The following is a 24,596-nucleotide window of genomic DNA, read 5'->3' as shown; positions in this document are numbered from 1 at the left end:
GAACCAAGATAGAATTCCTCGAGAAGAGTTCTGCAGGATTGTCGAATGTCGGGTAGATGAAATCAATGCATTCTTCCATAGTTTTCACTGGCAGAATCATATCTTCAGGTAATTCGATTTCATTGTTTTTATTTTTCTCAATCTTGTCTTCTCCAACATCCAGTAAGAACTGAGAATATAGTCCTTCTCCCTCACTCAATCACGTTTCTCTTCTCCATAAGTAGGATTTGTTTATGCATGAGTTCTCCACATCAGCATCATTTCCTCATTTCACAACTGCTAGAAGCTGACGGAAATCGCCACAGCAAATGGTTAAAATACCCCCCGAAGGCCTCATTCTTGCTGCGTACGCCACGAAGGGTCCAGTCTGCAGCTTCGAAGCTCTCCCCGCTAATCATGGGGCACTGATCCCAGACAATAAGCCTGGCATTTTGGAGTAAATTTGCAGTATTGCTGTTTTTATCGATGTTACAAAGGGCATCTTCATTGACTTTGAGGGGTATTTTGAATCTTGAATGCGCTGTCCTACCACCAAGCATCAATGTTGCTGCAATACCTGATGATCCTACAGCAACAGCAACACCTCCATCTCCCCTAACTTTAGTGGAGATCAAGTTGGTGATAAATGACTTGCCCGCTCCTCTTGGTGCATCAATGAAAATCATTGAAGAGAGATTCCTTTCCAAGCAGTCGCACACATATTCATATACTCCTCTTTGCTGATTATTCACTAGGGTACTCTTTGCCACATATTCTCGAGTTGATCTTTCCTTTTCTCCCCTGTCTCTTCCTTGCTCCTCCTTCTCTGCCTGTTTTTGTCATTCTGGAGACGCGCAGCCCTTACATCCTTCGTCTCCATCTCTTCTACCATTTGTTCTTTCTCTCTGATCCTGGAGTCGTGCGGCCCTGGGTTGATCCGATTCTTGTTCTCTCCTCCTTCTGTGCCTATTGTTGTCATTTAGGAGATGTGCATGCCTCTCCTCCTCTGTTTCTTCTTCTCTCATCTTTTTTGTCCTGACTCTTTGATCCTGGAGTTGTGCGGCCCTCTTGACCATAATGTCCCCCTTCTCTTTCCACGCAGCATAATTAGGCTGTCCATATTTTTTTACCCTAATGCTTGATAGAAGATACGAAGCAGTAACACCAAAGCCTCCAAGATGCTGTTGTTTCTTGATGATGTGGTTGGTGCTCTCCTAAATGGACATGATAGCCCTGCCCTTTTGCTGCAGTTGGTGTGGCTGCTGTGAGCATCGTGAGGTGCTGCTGAGACTGGCCGTGAGCATGCATCATGGTGTTGTGTCGCGGTCTCCATGGAAGGTGGAAGCGGCTCTGTGAGCATCGTGAGGTGCTGCTGAGACTGGCCGTGAGCATGCGTGGTGGTGTCGCGTCGCGGTCTCCATGGAAGGTGGAATCGTCTCGGGTTGTGGAAAGTGGGGCCTGCTGATTGATGAGTGAGCAATTTTATACGAATATATAACCCTGAACTTTGCATGCATTCTGTAAGTTAGCGCATTTTAAGTCGATTCAGTCAAAAAAAGTGCCGCTGTAATGCACCGTTTGGGCTAATTGGAGGTCACAAACAGACAAACAGAGCATGAGAATTTTAGTGGTAGATAGATGAGCCACTGCGAAACCCTGATGAAGATAATACATAGAACATAGAAATCTACAGCACATTACAGGTTCATTGGCCCACATTGCTGTGCTGACCATGTAACCTACTCTAGAAGCTGCCTAGAATTTCCGTACTGCATAGACCTCTATTTTTCTAAGCTCCATGTACTTATCTAAATGTCTGTTAAAAGACCCTATCCTATCTGCAAGTCATGTAATGTGGCTGGGGAGTGTGTTCCGGAAAGTGGATTGGTGACCATGGAGGATAGACCATGTACCTCCAGGTCAGGATGGTGTGTGACCTGGGACAGAGGGGAAGACGAAGGTAATGGTGTATTAAAGTCAGGCGTCTGATACTGGGTTTGACTCTGTTCTGAATTTTCAGTTTGTTCCCCCAGCCTAATGAGATTAAGATGCTTCATCTAATTCCTCTTCCCTCTTTGTTTTCCCTCGGCTAAAGGCACGTGAGGAACCCAGCATCTCCAAGAAATTGGCTACTATCCAGTAAGTAACTTTGCTTGTTCATTGGTGCTTTTACATGCGGACTTCCCTGATCTGCAGACACAAACCCTGCTTTAGCCCTTTCTTAATCTCCTGTGGCTTTTGACTAAGCACACTGATATGCAGTGGTGTGTCAATAACACTTTGTACTTCTTATAAAGATTATTTTTATTGGTCAAATGTACATTAAAACATACAGTGAGATGTGTCATTTGCATCAACAACCACTCAGCCTGAGAATGTGTTAGGGCAGCCCGCAAATGTTGCCAAGCTTCCAGCACCAACAACTTATTAACCCTAACCCATATGTGGCAGGGAGAATGTACAAACTCATTACAAACAGCAACAGGAATTGAACCCAGGTCACTGTGCCTCCATTTGTGGAGCATAAATTACAAATTGACACTAAACTCGTCGTGATGTCGGACAGGGAGTCAGATATTAATTAGGTGCAAAAGGAAAGGCTGGCACAATGGACAGGAAAGTGGTTGAGAAAATGTAGAGCATTAGTGTGAAGTGATAGAACAAGGAGAGAAGTATAAGACCGTAAAACATGGCAACAGAAATAAGCCATTCTGAGTGAGCTGAGTGGTGATTCGATAGATGATACCAGGCATAGATCGAGTGGATAGTCAAAGACTTTTCCCCAGGGCAGAAATATCTAATAGGAGAAGGCATAATTTTAAGGTGATTGCAGTAGAGTATAGTGGGGGAAGGGAGGGTAATGTCAGAGGTACATTCATTACACAGAGTGATTGATGTGTGCTTGGAACACACTGCCAGGGGTGGTGATAGAGGCAGATACATTAGGAGCATTTAAGAAACTCAGATAGGCATATGGATGATAGAAAAATGGAGGGATATGTAGAAGGGAATGTTAGATTGATCTTGGAGTAGGTTAAAATTGTGGGCCAAAGGGCATGTACTATGCTATGTTCTGTTCTGCTAATTATAGAGGAAAGCAGATCTTAGCTACAGCTGGAATATTGCACCCAGTTCTGGTGATCCTGCTTTCAAGGGAACGTGAAGACTACAGGCAAGACTTACGAGAATAGTCTCAGAGAAGTGGGATTCTAGCCACAGGGTTACACTGGAAGCAGGGGTGTGAATGGTGATTCTTGCTGGGATAAATGAAAGATACTTCCTTTAGTTCAAGGACTAGGGAAAGTATAAACACTTGGTGATAGGTGGAAGTATGAGGAAAAGGGTTTTTGCACAAAGTCTGGGAAATATTTGGGGATCTCTGCAATGTAAATACTTTAAACCACTTTTTGTAATGCATCCTAGGAAAAAGTCTCTGGCTATCCACTCTGTCAATTCCTCTCATTATCTCGTACACGTCTATCAAGTCACTTCTCATTCTCCCTCGCACCAAAGAGAAAAGCCAAAGTTTGCTCAACCTATCCTCATAAGATGTGTTTTCTAAAGTAGGCAGCATTCTGATAAGTCACCTTTGCACCCTCTCTAAATTTTCCACATCCTTCCTATAATGGGTGACCAGAACTGAGCACAATATTCCAAGTGCAGTCTAACCAGGCTTTTACAGAGCTGCAACATTAGCTCTCATCTCTTGACCTCAATCCCCTGACTAATGATGGCCAACACACCTTACAGCCCTCTCAACTTGTGCGGCAACTTTCACGTATCTATCAGTGCTTGGTTGAGCCTTAACTTGCTCAACCGATCTTGGTTTATCTCAGGGGTAGGGAACCTTAAGCACAAATGATTTCCTAGCATGCGTTATTCATTAATTTGAGGCAAAACATAACTAGATGTTTTGAAATGGATAATTCCCATATTTCAAGTTTCTTATGGCATTTATCTGGCCCACTGTCTGCTCATTAATACATGATCCGGCCCACAGAGGCAAAAAGGTTGACGACCTCTGGAATTAGTTTGCCTCATTATTTTTCTACAATCAATGCAAGTCTGAAGTGAAAACGACAGCGGAATTCTCACCGTGAGAATTCCTCTCATGTTGTCTTCTCCACCTCCTTTTCAGGAGGAAGGTTCACCCTAAGAGGAATAACATGAATGCATATGTTGTGTTTCGGCACTATAATGATGCGGTCAGAGCCCTAACAAGGTAGGTGCGCAGTTGTAACGTTTTTCAATGCTATCAATGAGTGTACTTTGTTCATTAAATGGTTCATACTGCTGTGGTCACTACAAACTTTCAGCATTTAACATGGTATCATGAATTTTATTGAGAGTTACAGGCTTTCTTTATCACCTTTGTTCTACATTTGTTAGATAATTTATAACCAGAACTCTGTTACTAACTTCTTTAGAATCAACACTGTTTTAGTTTAGTTATATCTAGTATTTGGTACTTTCATTCAGTTGTGAAAATTTAGAACACAGAAAGTAACAACACATGATGTTGTGCTGATCTTTTAAGCTACTCTAAAATCAGTCTAACCCTTCCCTCCCACATAGCCCTCCATTTTTCTTTTCATCCATGTGCCTGTCTTGTCTCTTAAATATCCCCAATGTATCTACCTCTACCACCACCTCTGGGAACACGTTCCACGCACTCATCACTATGTGTTTTGAAACAAATCTATCTGTTGATATCTGCCGTATCCTTTCCTCCAATGTCCTTAAAATTATGCCCCTGAATATCCATTCTATGCCTCTTTTAATCTTGTACATCTCTTTCAAGTAACTTTTAAACCTCCTTTGTTCCAAAGTGAAAAGCCTCAGCTCGCTCACTCTATCCACATACGACGTGGTCTCTAATCCAGGCAGCATCCTGGTAAATCTCTCCACCCTTTCTAAAGCTTCCACATCCTTCCTATAATGAGGTAACCAGAACTGAATACAATGCTCTATGATCTCTGCTTATAAATTCCAGTAGGAGTAGAACTCAATTTATAGATTTATAACAATGATTTGTTTCTCAGTATTTTGTACATACAAAGACTAAACAAATTCTGTTGATTTTAAAGAAACGGATACGAGTTAAAAAGTGGATTTAATATTCGAGTGGACCTAGCAATCAAGTCAGATGTGGTGAGTTATTAATAAATCATAGAGCTTGTCACTGCTCTCATCCACTGCTACCAACCTTATAGTTTCCACACCTCACACTTCCCGTTTCTACCTCCTACCCAAGATCCACAAACCTGCCTGTCCTGGCAGACCTATTGTCTCAGCTTGCTCCTGCCCCACTGAACTCGTTTCTGCATACCTCGACACGGTTTTATCCCCTCTTGTTCAATCCCTTCCTACCTATGTTCATGACACTTCTCACGCTCTTAAACTTTTCGATAATTTTAAGTTCCCTGGCCCCATCGCTTTATTTTCACCATGGATGTCCAGTCCCTATATACTTCCATCCCCCATCAGGAAGGACTCAAAGTTCTCCGCTTCTTTTTGGATTCCAGACCTAATCAGTTCCCCTCTACCACCACTCTGCTCTGTCTAGTGGAATTAGTCCTTACTCTTAATAATTTCTCCTTTGGCTCCTCCCACTTCCTCCAAACTAAAGGTGTAGCTATGGGCACCCGTATGGGTCTTAGCTATGCCTGCCTTTTTGTTGGGTTTGTGGAACAATCTATGTTCCGTGCCTGTTCTGGTATCTGTCCCCCACTTTTCCTTTGCTACATCGACGACTGCATTGGCGCTGCTTCCTGCACGCATGCTGAGCTCGTTGACTTTATTAACTTTGCCTCTAACTTTCACCCTGCCCTCAAGTTTACCTGGTCCATTTCCGACACCTCCCTTCCCTGTCTAGATCTTTCTGTTTCTGTCTGTGTCTCTGGAGACAGCTTATCCACTGATGTCTACTATAAGCCTACTGACTCTCACAGCTATCTGGACTATTCCTCTTCTCATCCTGTCTCTTACAAAGATGCCATCCCCTTCTTGCAATTCCTCCGTCTCCGCCGCATCTGCTCTCAGGATGAGGCTTTTCATTCCAGGATGAGGGAGATGTCCTCCTTTTTTAAAGAAAGGGGCTTCCCTTCCTCCACTATCAACTCTGCTCTCAAACGCATCTCCCCCATTTCACGTACATCTGCTCTCACTCCATCCTCCCGCCACCCCACTAGGAATAGGGTTCCCCTGGTCCTCACCTACCACCCCACCAGCCTCCGGGTCCAACATATTATTCTCCGTAACTTCTGCTACCTCCAACGGGATCCTACCACTAAGCACATCTTTCCCTCCGCCCCCCCCCCCCGCTTTCCGCAGGGATCGCTCCCTACGCGACTCCCTTGTCCATTCGTCCTCCCCATCCCTCCCCACTGATCTCCCTCCTGGCGCTTATCCTTGTAAGCGGAACAAGTGCTACACATGCCCTTACACTTCCTCCCTTACCACCATTCAGGGCCCCAAACAGTCCTTCCAGGTGAGGCGACACTTCACCTGTGCGTCGGCTGGGGCGATATACTGCGTCCGGTGCTCCCGATGTGGCCTTTTATATATTGGCGAGACCCAGCACAGACTGGGAGACCGCTTTGCTGAACACCTATGCTCTGTCCGCCAGAGAAAGCAGGATCTCCCAGTGGCCACACATTTTAATTCCAGATCCCATTCCCATTCTGACATGTCTATCCACGGCCTCCTCTACTGTAAAGATGAAGCCACACTCAGGTTGGAGGAACAACACCTTATATTCCGTCTGGGTAGCCTCCAACCTGATGGCATGAACACTGACTTCTCTAACTTCCGCTAATGCCCCACCTCCCCCTCGTACCCCATCTGTTTTTTACTTTCGTACACACATTCTTTCTCTCGCTCTCCTTTCTCTCCCTCTGACTATACCCCTTGCCCATCCTCTGGGTTCCCCCCCACCTTGTCTCTCTCCCCGGACCTCCTGTCCCATGATCCTCTCATATCCCCTTTTGCCAATCACCTGTCCAGCTCTTGGCTCCATCCCTCCCCCTCCTGTCTTCTCCTATCATTTTGGATCTCCCCCTCCCCCTCCAACTTTCAAATCCCTTACTCACTCTTCCTTCAGTTAGTCCTGACGAAGGGTCTCAGCCTGAAACGTCGACTGCACCTCTTCCTACAGATGCTGCCTGGCCTGCTGCGTTCACCAGCAACTTTGATGTGTGTTGCTTGAATTTCCAGCATCTGCAGAATTCCTGTTATTATAGAGCTTGTTAACTTATGTTCTTCTAACACACTAAGAACTTCATGTTTTGTGTCTTGCAGTATGACCATCGGCGATCCATCTTTTTGGGCAACTTGTCATATGGTAAGGCACTTTTTATGACTGGTGAGGTACTTTGTTCCTGAATTTTCTCAACTCATTCTGTTGTTCTGATCTGCAGAACAAAAAAGGAATTGTCATTTTTGCAGAATAGACTTTTCAGACTTATATCCTCATGGCTGCGTTTGATCTGGGTTTTACTGGGGCATGGGCCGCCAACAGCACCTCACCAGAGTCCTTGGTTCCCAGGTGTAGCCCATTGTTGAAGATCCTCCTTCTCCCAGGGTTCAGGTCTTTGGAGCTTCTGTTGGTATTTTTGTAGCTCTGAGTTTTACGAGATGGGGTTTGTAGCCCCCGTGCCCAACTCTCCTGCCTCCTTTCCTGCTATAGCCAGTGGATCACTGAGACAGTTATCAAGGCAACTGTAGGAGCCATGTATCAATTTCTGTGTCTGTATTGTATTTTGTGTGACGCGTTTATTATGGGTAATCTGTCACATGGGTTGGGGCGTGGTAGAAGCAAATGAGTATAGTTACGTCTTCATACTTTGTCTTAGGTTAGTTTAGTGAAGAGTGAATGAGCTGGGGTGATATTTTGTTGACCGCTTAATTGTGCTAATTTGAATGCTAATTACTCTTATTTCTCTGCATCCCTAATTTAGTTTTGCTAGTTTTTTATTGCTATAAGATCATTCATCTTTGCTGTTTTGTAATGAAGGATCAATCATATTTTTTCGACTTGGAACTCAGTTGTTTGGAAGCGCATTGTACGGTGTCACCTCCTGTACTCAGTCTCTACCACACTCAGTTTCTCAGCTGTTTTGGTGTATTTTCAAGCAACCGCCACGGCAACCACTCACTCACCTCTGTGCTTGATCAGTCGTTTGAACGGCTAACAATTTGTGAAACTACTCATCCCAGAAACTCGAACCAATTATCTGATTGTTTATAGATATCCAAGAAAATGATGTCCGTGATCACTTCTGTGGATGTGGAGATATCAAGTGGGTGCGGATAGTGAGAGACCAGGAATCAGGAATGGGAAAAGGATTTGGATATGTGCTTTTTCAGGTAAGGTGATAAAGGCTTGTTAGGAAACTTCCTGTGTAACAGTTCTCTGTTTGAAGCTTAGAATCGAAGAACCTATCTCACAGCATTGTTTGTTTAGTCTATTGCACCTATGCTGTTTTACATGGTAGTGTAGTAGATAGCATTACTTTACAGTATCAGCTGTAAGATCAGGGTTCAGCTCCTCTCGCTGTTTGTATGTTTTCCCTTTGACCGCATGGGTTTCCTCTGGGTGCTCAAGTTTCTTTCTGTTTTCCAAAGACATACGGGTTAAGGTTAGTAAGTTGTGGGCATGCTATGTTTGCTTTGGAAGCAAACATGCAGTCTGCCTTGCACAACCTTTGCTGAATTGAATTCTCACAAAAATTGACAAATTTCATTGTATGTTTTGATGTACATTTGACAAATATAGCTGTTCTTTCTCTTTAAATATACTTAAGGAACTAATTAGATTCCCCTGCCTTTTCCCATTCTAGTTATAACTTTTCTCCTAATTTTTAAAAAAAAATCATTCTCCTGAGTAGGAGAATAAAAATTTTTGTTTAGGTGGCTGTAAAAGAGGGAATGTTAAATCAGTTGTCTGTTAGAAACCTGATTTTTGTTTTCATTGGCTTTTTTGCAAACTGTTGTAGATCGTGTATTTTTAATGTCTGGATTTTAAAATCCTCGCCCCCCCCCCCCCCCCCCATTCCACCCCATATCTCCATGGTCATGTCAACAACCATTCCAAGTGTTTCAATCACTCAAAACCCTCTTCTGTTTAATTCCCACTCTGCACTGTCCCTCCCTCAGCCTCCTTTGCTCCTGCACCTCCTGTGGTGGTGTTCTGGCTCTGCAAAGGTGCAAAGGAATTTCAGAAGAGGGTGCAAATGTGATTCATCCATTCTCAGTGTGGAGGGTCTTAACTCCTTTGTCACTGGCACTCGTACTTCCGGCTTTCTTCACCATGAGCTGGATAAAAGAGCTTAGCTGTATTTGTCACATGTGTATCAAAACAGTGAAATGTCTTACTTGTATTAATGAATGACACAGTCTGATGATGTGCTGGGGCAGCCCACAAGTGCCGCCATGCTTCTGGCACCAACACCACGTGCCCACAACTCACTAACACTACCCCTAACCCGTATGTCTTTGGAATGTGGGAGGAAACTGGAGCGCCCGGAGGAAACTACATTGTCCTGGGAATAATGTACAATCTCCTCACAGGCAGTGGCGAGAATTGAACCCCGATTGCAATTGCACTAACCACTAGCCTACCATGTCACCATAGGGACAGGATTTCTCCTGTCCTCCCCAGATACACCAGTGACCCAGGATTTGATTGATTTCAACATGGCAAACGCATAGGAGTAGACCATTCGGCAGCTCAGTCCTGTGCCGCCGTTCGATGAGATCATGGCTGATCATTTCTCTGACCCATCCCCATATTCCATGATTCCTTTACTGTCCCACTGTCCATTTGGAACGTAGGGAGTGACAGAACCTCCACGGTCCTTTGGGTTCAAAGTAAAATTTATTATCAGAGTATGTGCATGTCACCACATACAACCCTGACATTCTTTTTCCTGTGAGCGTACTTAGCAAATCTATAGAACAGCAACTGTAAACAGGCTCTGTAAACTGTAAACAAACTGTTAATAGATAATAGATAAATAGTAATGAATAACGAGCATGAAATAACAAGATAAAAGAGTCCTTAATTGAGTCTAGTTATCCCTTTTGTTTAAAGAGTTTGATGGTTGAGGGTAGGAACTGTTCTTGAGCCTGATGGTGTGAGTCCTGAGGTACCTGTACCTTCTACCTGATGTCAGCAGCAATAAAAGAGCATGGCCTGGTTGGTGAGGATCTTTGATCATTGAGACTGCTTTTCTGCAGCAGTGTTTAATGTAGATGTGCTGTATAGTTGAGAGGGTTTTACTCGAGATGTACTGGACTGAATGGACTACCTAGCACTATCCACTATCGGGGTAAAGAATCCCTGAGATCCACTACCCTCAGAGTCAGAATCAGCTTCCATTATCACTGACATATGTCATGAAATTTGTTGTTTTACAACAGCAGTACAGTGTAATGCATAAAAATTAAAATAAGAATATATAAAACATTGTGCAAACTGAGAGCGAAATACTGAGGTCGTGTTCGTGTGTTCAGTTACCTGATGGCCGAGAGGAAGAAGCTGTTCCTAAGACTTTGACTTTGGGTATTCAGGCTCCTGTACTTTCTCCCTGATGGTAGTAATGAGAAGAGGGTAGGTTCTGGATGGTGATGGTCGTTCTTGATGGAAGCCACCTCTTGATGGTTGTGCCCATGATGCAGCCTTTTCTGATCCTGTGCATTGGAGCTTCCTTACCAGGTAACGACGCAACCAGTCAGAATGCACTCCATGGTACAACTGTAGAAATTTGCTAGAGATTTTGGTGATGTACGAAATCTCTTTTTCCAATACTTTTATTAGTTTCTACATAGAAGAATACAGAGTACAAGAAAGTATGCATAAAAGGTCAAAAAATATTTTTAAAAACTACCAATTAAATTATATCTATTCATAACAATCTCATTACCCCGTATTCATGTAAGTTAATCAATAGTTATATTGAAATATACTAATTTATTACAAAAAAAGTCTAACCCCTACCAAGACCGAAGCTGTTTATTAAGGAGAAAAAAAGGTAAACTACCTTCTCATATAATAAAAATTAATAATAGCCAACACCTGAATTTAAACAGGAATTGAAGGTTTTGAAAGTTTTGAAAATAACTCAGAAAAGGTCCCCATGATGTACGAAATCTCAAACATATATGAAGTGTAAAAGCTACAGAGAAAGTGCAATGTAGGTCAATGATAAAGTGCAAGGTCATAATGAGGTAGTTTGTGAGGCCAAGAGTCCATCTTATCATACAATACTCTTAAAAGCTGGATAGAAGCTGTCCCTGAGCTTGGGGTGATTATACTGGTTGCTTTACTGAGGTAGCAGAAGGGTGGACAGAATCCATGGATTGGAGGCTGGCTGCTGTGATGTGCTGAGCTGTGTCCATAACTCTCTGCAATTTCTTATGGTCACGTGTAGAGCAGTTGCTATACCAAGCTGTTATGCATCCAAGCAGAATGCTTTCTATTGTGCGGTGATAAAAATTTTTAAGGGTGGATGAGGACATTCCTAATTTCTTTAGCCTGCTGGGGAAGTAGGGGCAGGGAAAAAATTAAAAACGGTAATGTGGATAATCTTGGTTTCTGTTGTCAGAGCATGGATGCCGTAACACTGGCCCTTGAGCTCAATAACTCGGAGCTACAAGGACGCAAAGTGCGAGTCAGCCGCTCAGTAAAAAAGGAACGAGTGTCTCAGGACCCAGCCGTGAGTCGTCACGTAGAGAAGGAAGCGGCAGCCAGGGACTTCGCCGGGTTGATGGTGAAGAAGGCGGAGAGCAAGAAAACCAAGAGGAAAATTCAAGGGAAGAAAATCAAGCAGAACCGGAGGAAGGTCAGCAAGTCGAAAAAGCAGTGAGAGGTTGCAGCCTGTCCGAGCTCAGAGGCCTTTGAGTTTCAAACTGTGGTGACACCGGCTGGGGTTCTCTTCCAGAACTGGCACTGAATCAAAGAACAAGGCAGCCACTCTTTACACAGGCTTCTTCTCTTCTGCCAAGAGCAAGTGGGGAGATGTGGACTTCTTGGTGCAGATGGGTCCTCTGGAACTGATCAGTGCAACTTTGTATTACAAGGGTGGCCATGTTTGATTTTATTGCCGTGAGTCCATGGTGCAGTCTGCTCATTTTGAGCACTTGAGACACTTTTAATACACTGTGTGTTAACCATTCCACCATGCACTCTCCTAGCCCCAGATCTTGTTGAATAAAACTGGGCAATTTAATCAGCCTCAATCCACTTGTGTAGGTAAGATTGTCCATTAACTTTTCCAAGCAAATCATTGGCACAGTGACAGTCATTTCATTCTCCTTTACGCCTGTGAATGACAATAGGCAATCTTGAATTAATAGCAAGAGTTCAGTGCACCAACAATGTGAAATAAAATGAAACTACAAATGAGATCATAGGAAGCTCTTGTGTGAACCATCTTCTCGCACTGCCTCGGGATTGTGTGCTGTTTGGTGGTGGTGGTGCTTTAGCTACATAGCAAATTATTGTTCGCAGGAGCAACACGCGCGCACACACACACACACACACACACACACACACACACACTACTGGAGGGATGCAGTACGTTAAGCAACATCTATGGAAATGAATGAACTGAGACCCTTCATTAGGACCGGAAAGACAAGCTACAGGTGATGGGTGAAGCCAAGTGGGTGGGTAAGGTAAAAGGCTGGAGAAGAAGGGATCTGTTAGGAGAGGAGAGTCAATCATGGGAGAAAGGGAAGAAGGAGAGGCACTGGGAGGCGGGGTGGTGCTGATTATAGGCAGATGAGGAGAAAAGATAAGAAGCCTGAGGTGGGAGTTGTTTCAGCAATGCAGATCTCATCAGCAGAATGCTGAACGAACAGTAGGTCGCACAGGAGAGACACGATAATGTAGTGGTTGGTCTAACACTAGTACAGTGCAGCAACCTGGGTTCGATTCCTGCTGCTGTCTGTAAGACACTTGTACGCTCTCCCTGTCAGCGCGTGGATTTCCTCCCACATTCCAAAGGCGTACCGGTTAGTAGGTTAATTGGTCACAGCGCAGACTCACTGGGCCAGAAGGGCCTCCTGCCGTGCTGCATCTCTAAATTAAATTAAATTTTAAGAACAATTAAAAAGTTTACATGAACAGCTTTTCATCGAAGCAAGAATGCTAGTTTAGAGTACAGGCACAGTGTTTCTGAAACACTGTTGTCAGCATGTATGCTATTAAAATAAGTTACAGGCAACACAAAGTTTCAGTGTTGACACTTGATTAAGCTTTTTTGCTTCACTTAAACAAATTTACTTTTTTTTAACACAAATTGCTGTAAATACTCAGCAAAATCTATTGAGCTGAGAATTTAATTCCCTTTGGGTGACCTTTCATAACTTGGCAGGTGGATTTGTAGGCGTGCCTGAGCAACGCCACCTGGAGGTAGTTTTGAAATTACTTCAGTTCAGAGTAAATTTATGACCAAAGTATATATGAATGCATTTTTCTATTGGGCATACTCAGTAAACCCACCATAGAATAATAACCCTAATGAAACACCATAGCAACTGGGTGTTCAACCACTGTGCAAAAGACAACAAACTGCAATACAAAAAAAAAGCAATATATCAAGAACATGAAATGAAGAGTCCTTGAAAGTGAGTCCATCGGTTATGGGAACATTTCAGTGATGAGGCGAGTGAAGTTATCCCCTTTGCTTCAAGAGCCTACTACTATAGACAGTAGAGCATGGGAACAGGCCCTTGGCCCCACAATGATGTGCCAAAGTTAGTAATCAAATGCCCAACTAAGCTCTTCTGCCTACACAATAAACCATATCCTTACATTACTTGCACATTTATGTACCGATCTAAGAGCCTCTTGAAGACTATTGTATTTGCTAACACCACCGCTGCGGACAGTGCATTCAGGGCACCCATCATTCTCTGTTAAAAATAACTTGTTCCATCTGTCTCCTTTGATCATTCCCCCTCTCTCCTTAATTGCATGCCCTCTAGTATTAGATTTTCAACCCTGGGAAAAAGCTATCAGGATATCAGCTCATAATTTTATGAACTTCTATACAGTCTTGATGAAGGGTCTTGGCCCTAGTTTATTCCCCTCTGTAAATGCTGCTTCACTTGTTCAGTTCCTCCAGCATTGTGTGTTGCTCAATATTCTTTTTTGTGTTGTTTTTAAAATTAACAGTAATTTTATCTTTGCATTATGTGCCGCTGTAAAACAACACATATGACAGTGATAATTAGCTCTCCAGCTATGCTGAAATAACAATTCTGGAGGCTATCCTTTTGGAAAGGTGCGCATAGCTCGGGGGCAGGGGGCGGTATGGATTGGAAGGTCTTCCCAGCTGTAAGCACCCCGTGCATTTGTCAGCATGGATTATGTGAATGCAGGGCTCTGGGCCCAGATGAACCATTCCTGAGATGCTCTCAAAGTGCTGGAGGAACTCAGCAGGTCAGGCAACATCAATGGACTGTTGACGTTTCTGGCCAAGACTTTTCATCAGGACTGGTCCGTGGATTATTCCCTTCCATAGATGCCTGACTTGTTGAATTCCTCCAGTATTTAATGCATCTGCAAAATCTCTTGAGTTTACTCTAGAGATCCTGGCTCCTCCTCCAATCTTTAAAGGTGGATTGGCCGTCAGGCAGCGCCGCAGACACCCGCACGGACTGCGTCACGGGCTGCGCGCGCTAGGGTCCTTTCGGAGCCGGGCGAAGGGGAGAGTCTGAGGGTCACGGCAGCTCGGCCTGGGCCTGAGGTGTCCGGTCCCGGGCAGGAGGGAGCGTCCTACGGGGTCTGAGGAGGGGAATCTCGGGCTCGGCCTGAAGTGTCCGGTCCGGGGCAGGAGGGAGCGTCCTACAGGGTCTGAGGAGGGGAATCTCGGGCTCGGCGTCCCCAAGGGAAGGGGAGCTCGGTCCGTCCGGCAGGCCGGCGGGGTCTGAGGGAGGGAGATCTCAGGCTCGGCGTCGCCAAGGGAAGGGAAGCTCGGCCATGGCCGGGAAGACGAGCGCCATCGCGGCCGGCGTGTGCGGGGCCCTCTTTATCGCCTACTGCATCTACTTCGACCGCAAGCGGCGCAGCGACCCGGACTTCAAGAACCGGCTGCGGGAGCGTGAGTACTGGCGTTGACCCCGCGACTCGGCTCGGGTTCCCGTGGGTGACCGAATGCGCGCGTTCGCGCCGGGATTATCCCCACGTGGGGCTGATGCGGAATGGACGGGCCGCATGGCCTCTCCCTCGTGGTCACGGCCTTCTGCGCGGGGAGGAGGTGGAGGCAGCCATGTGCCACCGTGAAGGGCACATTCCCCAACCCCCCCGGCTTTTGTATCTCAGCGTCCCGGAACGCGGTTTGGGAAATGAAAGCTGCGGAGAATTCTAATGTGCCGAGCTTCACCATTTCATGTCTCTGATATGGTTGTAAAGCACTATAAACCTGTGGAAGGATGGAAGTGGGTCTGTGGCGTGCTTAGAAAGGAAGCAAATTCCATAATGTTTTTAAAAACAAGTCAGATAATTACTTTAAAAGTAAAGGGAAAAGTTGGTCTTGAACATGCATGCGCTGTGGATCTAATAACTAATAATTGGGCGAGGTTCATTGGGCTTATTAGATGTGTGATTCTGTTAGTAATGGAAGCACTGTGGTCAAAGAAGCAGGGTTAGATTTCATGTCACTATGTTCATGAAGCTTCTTACACTTTCCACCTCTGCACATTACAGGAAGGCGGAAGCAGAAACTTGCCCGGCAAAAGGCTGGACTCTCACGGGTAAGTATCAGTGAACTGTGGAATGATCCAGTGTACAAAATCTTCAGGGGGTGTAGTCAAGGTGCATGGTAGAAGGCTTTCCCCGTAATAGATGGCCAAAGTTAGAAGGTAATGAAGAGGTTTAGACCGTAAATTATAGAGGCAGAATTGTGCCATTTGGCCTCTCAAGTATGCTCTCATTTGATTACAGCCGTGTATACAGCATTGGATTCCACAGACTCACTGCCCCCTGGCTGAAGAAATTCCTCTTCATCTCTTTCTCCTTTTTATTCTGAGTCTGTTCCCTCTGGTCCTAGACTCTCCCATTATTGGAAATATCCTCTCCATATCCTGTTATCTAGGCATGCCACCCCCTCCTGCCCTTCATTTTTCTAAACTTCAGCAAGTAGTTTCAGAGCTATCAAACATACTTCATTTTATGTTAATCCTTTCATTCCTGAGATCATTATGGTAAATCACCTCTGGACCTCTGCCAACACAGCCATTTCTTAGATGTGGGTCCCAAAAGTAATCAAAACTCCAAAATTGGTTTGACCAATGTCTCGAGATTAATTCCTTGTTTTTATATTCTAGTCCTTTGAAAATGAATATTGACATTACATTTGCCTGCCTTAGTCCCAAACTGCAAATTAACCTTCACAGAATCTGATTTAGAGGGAATCTGGGGAAGAATATTTTCGCCCAGAGGTAGTTTAAATCTGAAAGGCGTTGTTTAAGGCAGAGTATCTAGATAAGCACTTGGCCACGGTGCAAGTGTTGGGAAATAGTCATAGTCATAATTTATTGATCCCGGGGGAAATTGGTTTTTGTTACAGTTGCACCATAAATAATTAAATAGTAATAGAACCATAAATAGTTAAATAGTAATGTGTAAATTATGCCAAGAAATAAGTCCAGGACCAGCCTATTGGCTCAGGGTGTCTGACCCTCCAAGGGAGGAGTTGTAAAGTTTGATGGCCACAGGCAGGAATGACTTCCTATGACGCTCTGTGTTGCATCTCGGTGGAATGAATCTCTGGCTGAATGTACTCCTGTGCCCAACCAGTACATTATGTAGTGAACAACCGGAATTCTGCAGATGCTGGAAATTCAAGCAACACGCACAAAAGTTGCTGGTGAACGCAGCAGGCCAGGCAGTATCTCTAGGAAGAGGTACAGTCAACGTTTCAGGCTGAGACCCTTCGTCAGGACTAACTGAAGGAATTCCACATCCCATTCCCATTCTGACATGTATATCCACGGCCTCCTCTACTGTTAAGATGAAGCCACACTCAGGTTGGAGGAACGACACCTTATGTTCCGTCTGGGTAGCCTCCAACCTGATGGCATGAACATTGACTTCTCTAACTTCCGCTAATGCCCCACCTCCCCCTTGTACCCCATCCGTTATTTATTTTTATACACACATTCTTTCTCTCACTCTCCTTTTTCTCCCTCTGTCCCTCTGAATATACCCCTTGCCCATCCTCTGGGTCTCCCCCCTCCCCTTGTCTTTCTTCCCGGACCTCCTGTCCCATGATCCCCTCGTATCCCTTTTGCCAATCACCTGTCCAGCTCTTGGCTCCATCCCTCCCCCTCCTGTCTTCTCCTATCATTTTGGATCTCCCCCTCCCCCTCCCCTTCCAACTTTCAAATCCCTTACTCACTCTTCCTTCAGTTAGTCCTGACGAAGGGTCTTGGCCTGAAACGTCGACTGCACTTCTTCCTACAGATGCTGCTTGGCCTGCTGCGTTCACCAGCAACTTTTACATTATGTAGTGGATGGGAGACATTGTCGAAGGTGGATATAGATGGTGTTTCTAATTGGCATAGGCATGGTAAACCACAGTGTCTGTTTCTTTATGACAAGTAGGGGTTTTGTATTGCATTTGTTGCTGTGCTAGTTGGTGTTTAATATAGACGGGGCTACAGAGTTCGCTGAAGGCTGGGCAGAGATGGTCTGTGTGTTGATTGATGCTGCATTCTTAAACCCCCTGGTTGTTCTTTTTCTAACTCCACATCCAGGACAAGAAGGAATGCTAAATGAAAGCTACAGAGAATTCCAATGTGCTGAGCTTCACTTGTGCTTTTCACTATTTCACGTCTCTGACATGCCTGTTTACGATTGTCGGGCTGTGATTGGGCAAATCCTACGGCAGAAAGTATTTGGAGTTGGCCACCCTGTTCACCAAAGGGGTGCCAGGTCCAAACTCGTTATGAAGTACCAGTAGCACCCTCTACCACCTTCCACCTGTGCAGTGTTAGTAGGGAGCCGGTAGTATCTGCGTACCTCCTGTAATCTGCCTACTTCCTCCTTGGTTTGCAGCTCCCTGACCTGAAAGATGCAGAAGCTGTGCAAAAGTTTTTCTTAGAAGAAATTCAGCTGGGTGAAGAATTGTTAGCGCAAGGTTAGTACGTCAAGAATATCCCTCATTATTTTTTTAAAAGAACATTTTCCACTCATAAACACTCCCCAGCAGCCAACACTGGATTAGTGCCCACTTAAATCCCAGATTGCAATTTATCTTGGTTCATAGATGAGAAGTTTGGGACTTGGTTCAAACCTTGCAGTTGCTTCCTGGCCTGAGATCAGAAACACAAAGTAAGGCTAGCTTCCTGGGGTACATTCGGGAGTTCCCACTCTGGGTCTGCACACCGCTCAGTTAACGATAAGATGCCATGGCACAAAAACCCCTGCTAGATGGTGGGCCTGGAGTCGGGCAGCTGAGATCCTGGGTGTTAACCGGAGCTTGCTCAAAGGTTTGAGTTCAGCCTCATGCAAGTCTCAATGCTAAGGTGGTGCTAGCTAGTATATCAGGGTCAGGTTGTTATCACTGACATGTCATGAATTTGTTTTGTGGCAGTAGTACAGTGCCATTTATAAAATCTCAATTATAATAAGTGCAAAAACGAGATTAAAATAGAGAAGTAGTGCTCAAGGATTATTCAGAAATCTGGTGGCGGAAGGAAGACACTGCTCCTAAAATGTGTAGTTTAGTGGGCTAGTACAAGGCTTGCCTGTCAATTTGAATTACAGTAATGCTGGAGACGGAACTTACTGTATGCCAAGGTAACGTGCAGGTTTCTTGCTAATACTAAAGCAGTTTTGAAGACCTGATGTAGGTGTGATGGCTGTAAGATTCTTGCGATGATCATTCCTCGTGGGTCTCCCTGTATTTTACTTATGTAAGCCACTGCAAAGGGATTAAGTTTCTTCAAGGCCCCTAATGTATCTGCCAAATATATAATGCCCAACCACGAGGAAATCTGCAGATGCTGGAAATTCAAGCAACACGCATATAAAATGCTGGTGAACGCAGCAGGCCAGGCAGCATCTCTAGGAAGAGGTACAGTCGACGTTTCAGGCCGAGACCTTTCGTCAGGACTAACTGAAAGAAGAGATAGTAAGAGATTTGAAAGGGGGAGGGATGGAGCTAAGAGCTGGAAAGTTGATTGACAAAAGGGATACGAGGCTGGAGAAGAGAGAGGATCATGAGAAGGGAGGCTTAGGGAGAAAGAAAGGGGGAGGGGAGCCCAGAGGATGGGCAAGGAGTTATAGTGAGAGGGACAGAGGGGGAAAAATAATAATAATATGTGACTCCCTTGTCCATTTGTTTTCCCCCCGCCCCCCCCCCCCATCCCTTCCCACCAATCTCCCTCTTGGCACTTACCCTTGTAAGTGGAACAAGTGCTGCACATGCCCTTACACTTCCTCCCTTACCACCATTCAGGGCCCCAGACAGTCCTTCCAGGTGAGGCGACATTTCGCCTGTGAGTCGGCTGGGGTGATGCCTGCACACCTATGGAATGTAGGAGGAAACCCACATAGTCACGGGAAGGATGTACAAACCGAAAGTGATGGGAATAGAACTTCGATCACTGGCACTATAAAGCATTATGCTAGTCGCTGTGGTTGTTTGGTCACGTGGGTGTAATTGGGTGGTATGGGCTTGGGCCAGAAGAACCTGTTACTATGCTGTATCTCTAAAATAAAAAAAAATTAAAAGGCTTGGTGTAATATTGGGCCCAGACTTCAAGTGGTGAATGAAAGTTAAGTGTCTGGTTTTTCCAGGTGACTACGAGAAGGGCGTGGACCACCTGACAAATGCTATTGCTGTGTGTGGGCAGCCTCAGCAACTCTTGCAGGTGCTCCAGCAGACTCTGCCTCCACCTGTCTTCCAGATGCTGCTCACCAAGCTACCAACCATCAGTCAGGTAAGGGGTGATTGGGGAGATTATGCTGCAAGGCTTCCACATTCCCATCCCCAGCCGTCTGTAACCCGAACAGTCCACGTTGAAAAAGCAGTTGTGAGCCCATTTCCCAAACTGAGGAAGATGTTTTTATGATTTGTTTTTTTAGAAATATAGTGCAGATCAGGCTTGTCCAGCCCAGCAGCTCACTACTTCACACTAGACTAATCACAGGATATTTACGACAACCAATTAACCTACTAACTAGTACATCTATGGAATGTGGGTTGAAATCCACATGTTCATGGGGAGAGCTTACAAACTTGCAGACTCCGATCTCTAGAATACCCTGAGCTGTAATGGCGATGCATTAACCACTATGCTACCTTGGTGCTCCCACGGTCCTGCGACTGCTGACAAATCCATCCCACCTGTCTCTTAAACACTCGTTCTTATCTAAACCCAGTGTTCGTCTGTAAGCTGGGCAGACCTGTTCAACTAAAGCATTACCTCTGCTTTTGTATTTGATTGTTTTGACAAATAATAATAGTCCATTAACATCTCTACTTACTGCTGTCCTACACGCCAACCTTGCATAAATTGAGCACAAGGACACCAAGGTCCTTAGTTCTTGGATCTTCTTAATTTCTCCTGCAGAAATGAACAATTTCATATTTCCCACTTTGTATTCCAGATCTTTGACTGCATGCTCTATCATGTGAGCTTCTCATGTCTTCATAGCTTACTTTCCTATCTTTGTCTTCAGGTTGAGCAGTCATACCCTGTGTGTCTTTTAAGTCATGTAAATTAACAAAAGCTGCAAGCTATATAAATTGTAAATATGTGAAGGCACAGATCTGTGGAAAAGGACTCATTTTGCCTTCTCCATCAGATTTCTGAATGGACAATGAACCCCTGAACACTACCTCACTCTATGCTCACTTTTTGCACTATTTACTTAATTTATATATCTAATTGTAATTTATAGTTATATATTGCAATGTACTTCTGCCGTAAAGCAATGAATGTTACCACATAGGTCAGTGATATTTCTGATTCTGGTACCTCTCAGCAAGGGGAGAAACCTTATTTATGCCTATTGTTTCCTGTTAGCCAGTTAATCTTCTATCTATACCAGTGCTTTCCTTCCGCCTGTGGCAGTGAATTTCAGATCATATTAGGTATTTTTCAGAAACAAAACTTTGTGTTTTCTTAAATGTCCATCTTCTGTGATGATTAGTCACAGAATGAGTTTCTGTCCATCTGCTCTGTCAAATCATTCATTTTTGCTGCAAACGGTTAATTAATAAGTAGTCTGGATGGGGGTGCTGAGGAGGATGTGTGAAATGTGCCAGAAACAGGTTGGTTGCAGGGGTAATGTAGCATAATGCCAGTGATCAGGGGTTCAATTCCTGCTGCTGCCTGTAAAAATCATCACTTGCAAACCCTTCTATTAAATACAGATGTGAATGCTTATTAGGATCATTTATCTTTAATGGCCAGAGTTCAGTTAGGGGAGGGAGTGATATCAAGTTCTCAGGCCATTATTCCCATATCCTTTTTGAAAATTTGTGTGACCAGGACCCTTGGTTTTTTGATCACTTAGTTACAGAGTTGTGTAAAGTAGAAACCAGCCCATCAGTCCAACTCATTGTTCTGTTTGTTGGGCACCCTTCTATACTAACACCTGTGCTCAGTACTTGGTCCGTGACCCTCTACTGCCTTAGTCACTTGTTAGTGAGCCTTCAACCACTCAGGCAGTGCATTTCAGCATTCTCTGGGTGAAAAGGGTTCCCCTAATATTCCCTCTAAATCTTGGCCCCTTTACTTGCCTTAAACCTATTATTCTGTGTGTTTTGGTTCTATACTTTGTGCCTAGTTGAAGTGTCTTGGTGGTGTGGGATATGAGCTGCATCCTCAAACCTCCTGGTTGTTTTTCTCTCACAACCCAGGACAAAAAGGAATGCTAGATAAAACATTCAGAGAATTCCAAAATGCTGAGCTCCACTTGTGCTCGTCATTATTTCACATCTCTGACACCTGTAAAGGCTCATTGGTCAAGGTGGTGGATATGGAGAGGATGTTTACTATAGAGGAGGAGTCTAGGACCAGAGGACACAGCCTCAAAATAGAAGGATGTCCATTTAGAACAGAGATAAGGTGGATTTTCTTTAGCCGGAGGGTGATGGATCTGTGGAATTAATTGCTACAAGTGGCCGTGAAGGCCAAGTTATTGAATATATTTAAAGGGGAGTTTGATAGGTTCTTAATGAGTAAGGGGAGAAGCCAGGAGAACAGGGTTGAGAAGGATAATAAATCAGCCATAATGGAATGGCAGAGCAGACTCAGTGGGCCAAACTCTTACCTCTGTATTCCCCTGTGCTTTGTGGTCTAAGATGAACATTTCCCTAAGTGGAAGATTGTCCTTCCCATTGCATCGCAAGGGACTGTGCATTGGGGTTTCCATTGTGCAGGATTTGTCCAAAGCAGAGACTGGCACCAAGTTTTGATGTCAGCCTCAAATCTTCCAGCTGGAAATTTGTGTTGAGCCCACCTGGCATAGGGACTGTGGACTAGATGTGGGGGAGAGGTTATACACCATGTCCTGCTGGATCTGTAAAGGAAGGGTGGTGGGTGTCCATCATATCCGATGACAGGAAACGTGCGGGAGTTTTAAAGTGGAGAAGTCATTGCACCAGGACAGTTCCACTCTCAACCTCGGAAGTCCAAGTCCAGTGATACAAGTAGTCACGACTAGGGTCTTCCTTGTTTGCAGTGGGTGACCATTACTATTTATCTGCCTCATCATGCCCTTCTCTTGCTGTGGGCTGAGGGGAGATGATTGGGAATAATGGGCTGAGATTGGGTGAAATCACTAGCACGCTGTTGCTTCCAGTTGCTATGCCATCTTGGAGCAAGGTGCCTCTAAACCAACTTAGCTGTGGCTCAGTAAATAGTAACTGATTGTGGGTTCAGATCTCACCACAGATCTTGAAACACATTGTCGATGCAGACACTTGAATCAAGACTGCATCATCTTATGCTCCAACCTGATGGCATGAACATCAATTTCTCTCCTTTCCCTATTCTCTTTCCATTCTCCAATTTTAATTCCCTTCTTGCCTTTTCTCTTGTCACCTGCCTATAGCCTCCCTCTGAGCCCTCCTTCCCTCTCTCCCATTGTCTGTCCTCTCAGATTCCTTCTTCAGCCTTTTTCCTCTTCCATCTATCCCCTCCCCCACCCTAGCCCCTTCTTTTCCAGTCCCGATAAAAGGTTTTCGGCTGAAATGTTGACTGTTTATCCCTCTCCCTTAGATGCTTCCTGACCTACCAAGTTCCCCCAGCAGTTTGTGTTCTGTGTTATCTATGGGGCTGTGTTGCAAATGGGGCTTCATACTGAGGCCTGTTGTGTGGGTGGAAATAATCCCCTTCAAAAGCAGAATTATTCCTGGTGTCCATCACTTTTTATATTGCAATGAAGATTCTTAAGGAAAAGTGACCTGTCCAGTCATTATCCCAATGTTGTGTAGAAGCTTACCATGTGCTGAGTTTCCAAAATTAGGTTTGGTTACTTAGTTTGGAATATAAATACTTTCATTAAAGCTTTGGCCCTTTTCTCTAACTTTTGTCAAGCCTTGTATTTGCATTCTTGTGTTCTTTTTGGGAATTTTTGGAGAGCTGGGAGGGTGCAGAGGATGATCCCAGAAATGAAGGGGTTAGCATGTGAGGAGCATTTTGATGGCTCTGGGCCTGTTCTTGCTGGAGTACAGAAGAATTAGGGTGGGGTGGGGAAATCTTAATGAAACCTATCGAATATTGAAAGGCCTGGATAGAGTGGATGTGAAGAGGATGTTTCTTATGGTGGGGGAGTCTAGGACCAGAAGGAACGGCCTCAGAATAGGAGGATGTCCCTTAGAACAGAGATGAGGATGTCATTGGGTATATTTACAGCAGAGGTTTTTAATTAGGTCATCAAAGGAGAGAACGTGGGAAAATGGGGTTGAAAAAACGAATCAGCCATGATTGGATTGTGGAGCAGAATCGATGGATCAAATGACCGATGAGGGTCTAAAATAGAGGAAGGATGAGATACAAAAAATAACCATTTGTGTAGCTCTTGACAAAATGTGGGGATTGTTAATCATTGTCTTTTTCTCTGCAGAGGATTGTGACTGCACAGAACCTGGTTGAAGATGATGTGGAGTGAGAACCTGTCCCTGCTCCCAGCCCTCTCCTTCATTGTATATACATAGCCTAAGATGGACTCTGGATTAAAACTGGGAGATTTAAGCTCAAATGGGCCTTCTTCACACTATTTATTGTGCCGGTGTGCTGGCTGTACTTTGATATAAATTGATGGCTTATGTTGCAGATTGCATTTATAATGATAGTGACATTGTTTCTCAGTTTAACTGTCAGAAAGGTACTGATGCAGAATGTGTTGGGGTTGACAGCAGGAAAGTCCATTCCTCGCACATCTGGAACTCTGAAACCCGGACCTCTGCAGCTGCCTGGTTTAAAATGAATGCTGATCATAATAGATTTTTAAATAAAGTTATAAATTTGATGCATCTTTTATTGGGGATGGTTTAATGTGGGTTTTTGTGAAACTGGAATTAAGCCATGGTGGTAGAGAGCACCATTGCAAGTCATCAAGGTTCTTGACCTGATTATTCTCTTAATAT

At 44.5% G+C, this 24,596-nt stretch overlaps 2 protein-coding genes, 1 long non-coding RNA gene and 2 other non-coding genes across 7 annotated transcripts in view; 4 read left to right on the top strand and 1 right to left on the bottom strand.

The window, feature by feature from the left end:
* rbm34 (RNA binding motif protein 34) overlaps nucleotides 1-12,399 on the top strand; it is a 35,094-nt gene extending 22,695 nt beyond the window's left edge. The window contains exons 6-11 of one of the 3 annotated variants that reach the window (XM_072251024.1): nucleotides 2,075-2,118; nucleotides 4,118-4,201; nucleotides 5,067-5,130; nucleotides 7,279-7,321; nucleotides 8,228-8,346; nucleotides 11,586-12,398. In XM_072251024.1, coding sequence (XP_072107125.1) covers nucleotides 2,075-2,118; nucleotides 4,118-4,201; nucleotides 5,067-5,130; nucleotides 7,279-7,321; nucleotides 8,228-8,346; nucleotides 11,586-11,846 — 615 coding nt within the window. In that variant the 3' untranslated portion in view covers nucleotides 11,847-12,398. Of the gene's footprint in view, nucleotides 1-2,074; nucleotides 2,119-4,117; nucleotides 4,202-5,066; nucleotides 5,131-7,278; nucleotides 7,322-8,227; nucleotides 8,347-11,585 lie in introns of all 3 variants that reach the window. The other 2 variants (XM_072251026.1, XM_072251025.1) reach the window with 2 other exon arrangements.
* Nucleotides 7,165-19,448, bottom strand: LOC140193893 (uncharacterized). Its single transcript, XR_011884985.1, has 3 exons — nucleotides 19,392-19,448; nucleotides 10,499-10,801; nucleotides 7,165-7,391 (listed from the first exon to the last, which is right to left on the bottom strand). It is a non-coding gene; the product is annotated as an uncharacterized lncRNA (long non-coding RNA).
* Nucleotides 14,660-24,478, top strand: tomm20a (translocase of outer mitochondrial membrane 20). Its single transcript, XM_072251027.1, has 5 exons — nucleotides 14,660-15,089; nucleotides 15,695-15,741; nucleotides 18,047-18,128; nucleotides 19,793-19,935; nucleotides 24,074-24,478. Exons 1-5 carry the CDS (start codon nucleotides 14,969-14,971, stop codon nucleotides 24,116-24,118), a joined length of 438 nt encoding a protein of 145 aa, XP_072107128.1. The 5' UTR covers nucleotides 14,660-14,968; the 3' UTR covers nucleotides 24,119-24,478.
* On the top strand, nucleotides 17,698-17,835 carry LOC140194338 (small nucleolar RNA SNORA14). The gene has a single exon (XR_011885186.1). It is a non-coding gene; the product is annotated as a small nucleolar RNA SNORA14 (small nucleolar RNA).
* On the top strand, nucleotides 21,821-21,953 carry LOC140194337 (small nucleolar RNA SNORA14). Its single transcript, XR_011885185.1, has one exon. It is a non-coding gene; the product is annotated as a small nucleolar RNA SNORA14 (small nucleolar RNA).
* Nucleotides 24,479-24,596: the final 118 nt, after the last annotated feature.

Source organism: Mobula birostris, chromosome 2, assembly GCF_030028105.1.
Source record: "Mobula birostris isolate sMobBir1 chromosome 2, sMobBir1.hap1, whole genome shotgun sequence".
Classification (NCBI taxonomy): domain Eukaryota; kingdom Metazoa; phylum Chordata; class Chondrichthyes; order Myliobatiformes; family Myliobatidae; genus Mobula; species Mobula birostris.
This window is presented reverse-complemented; position numbering and strand designations above follow the sequence as displayed.

Bases quoted from the DNA above. Each gene is read 5' to 3' on its own strand.
- tomm20a (XM_072251027.1), top strand. From the start codon at position 14,969: ATGGCCGGGAAGACGAGCGCCATCGCGGCCGGCGTGTGCGGGGCCCTC. The intron at 15,742-18,046 runs GTAAGTATCAGT...CTTGGTTTGCAG, and splicing joins AAAAGGCTGGACTCTCACGG to CTCCCTGACCTGAAAGATGC. The intron at 19,936-24,073 runs GTAAGGGGTGAT...TTTTCTCTGCAG, and splicing joins AGCTACCAACCATCAGTCAG to AGGATTGTGACTGCACAGAA.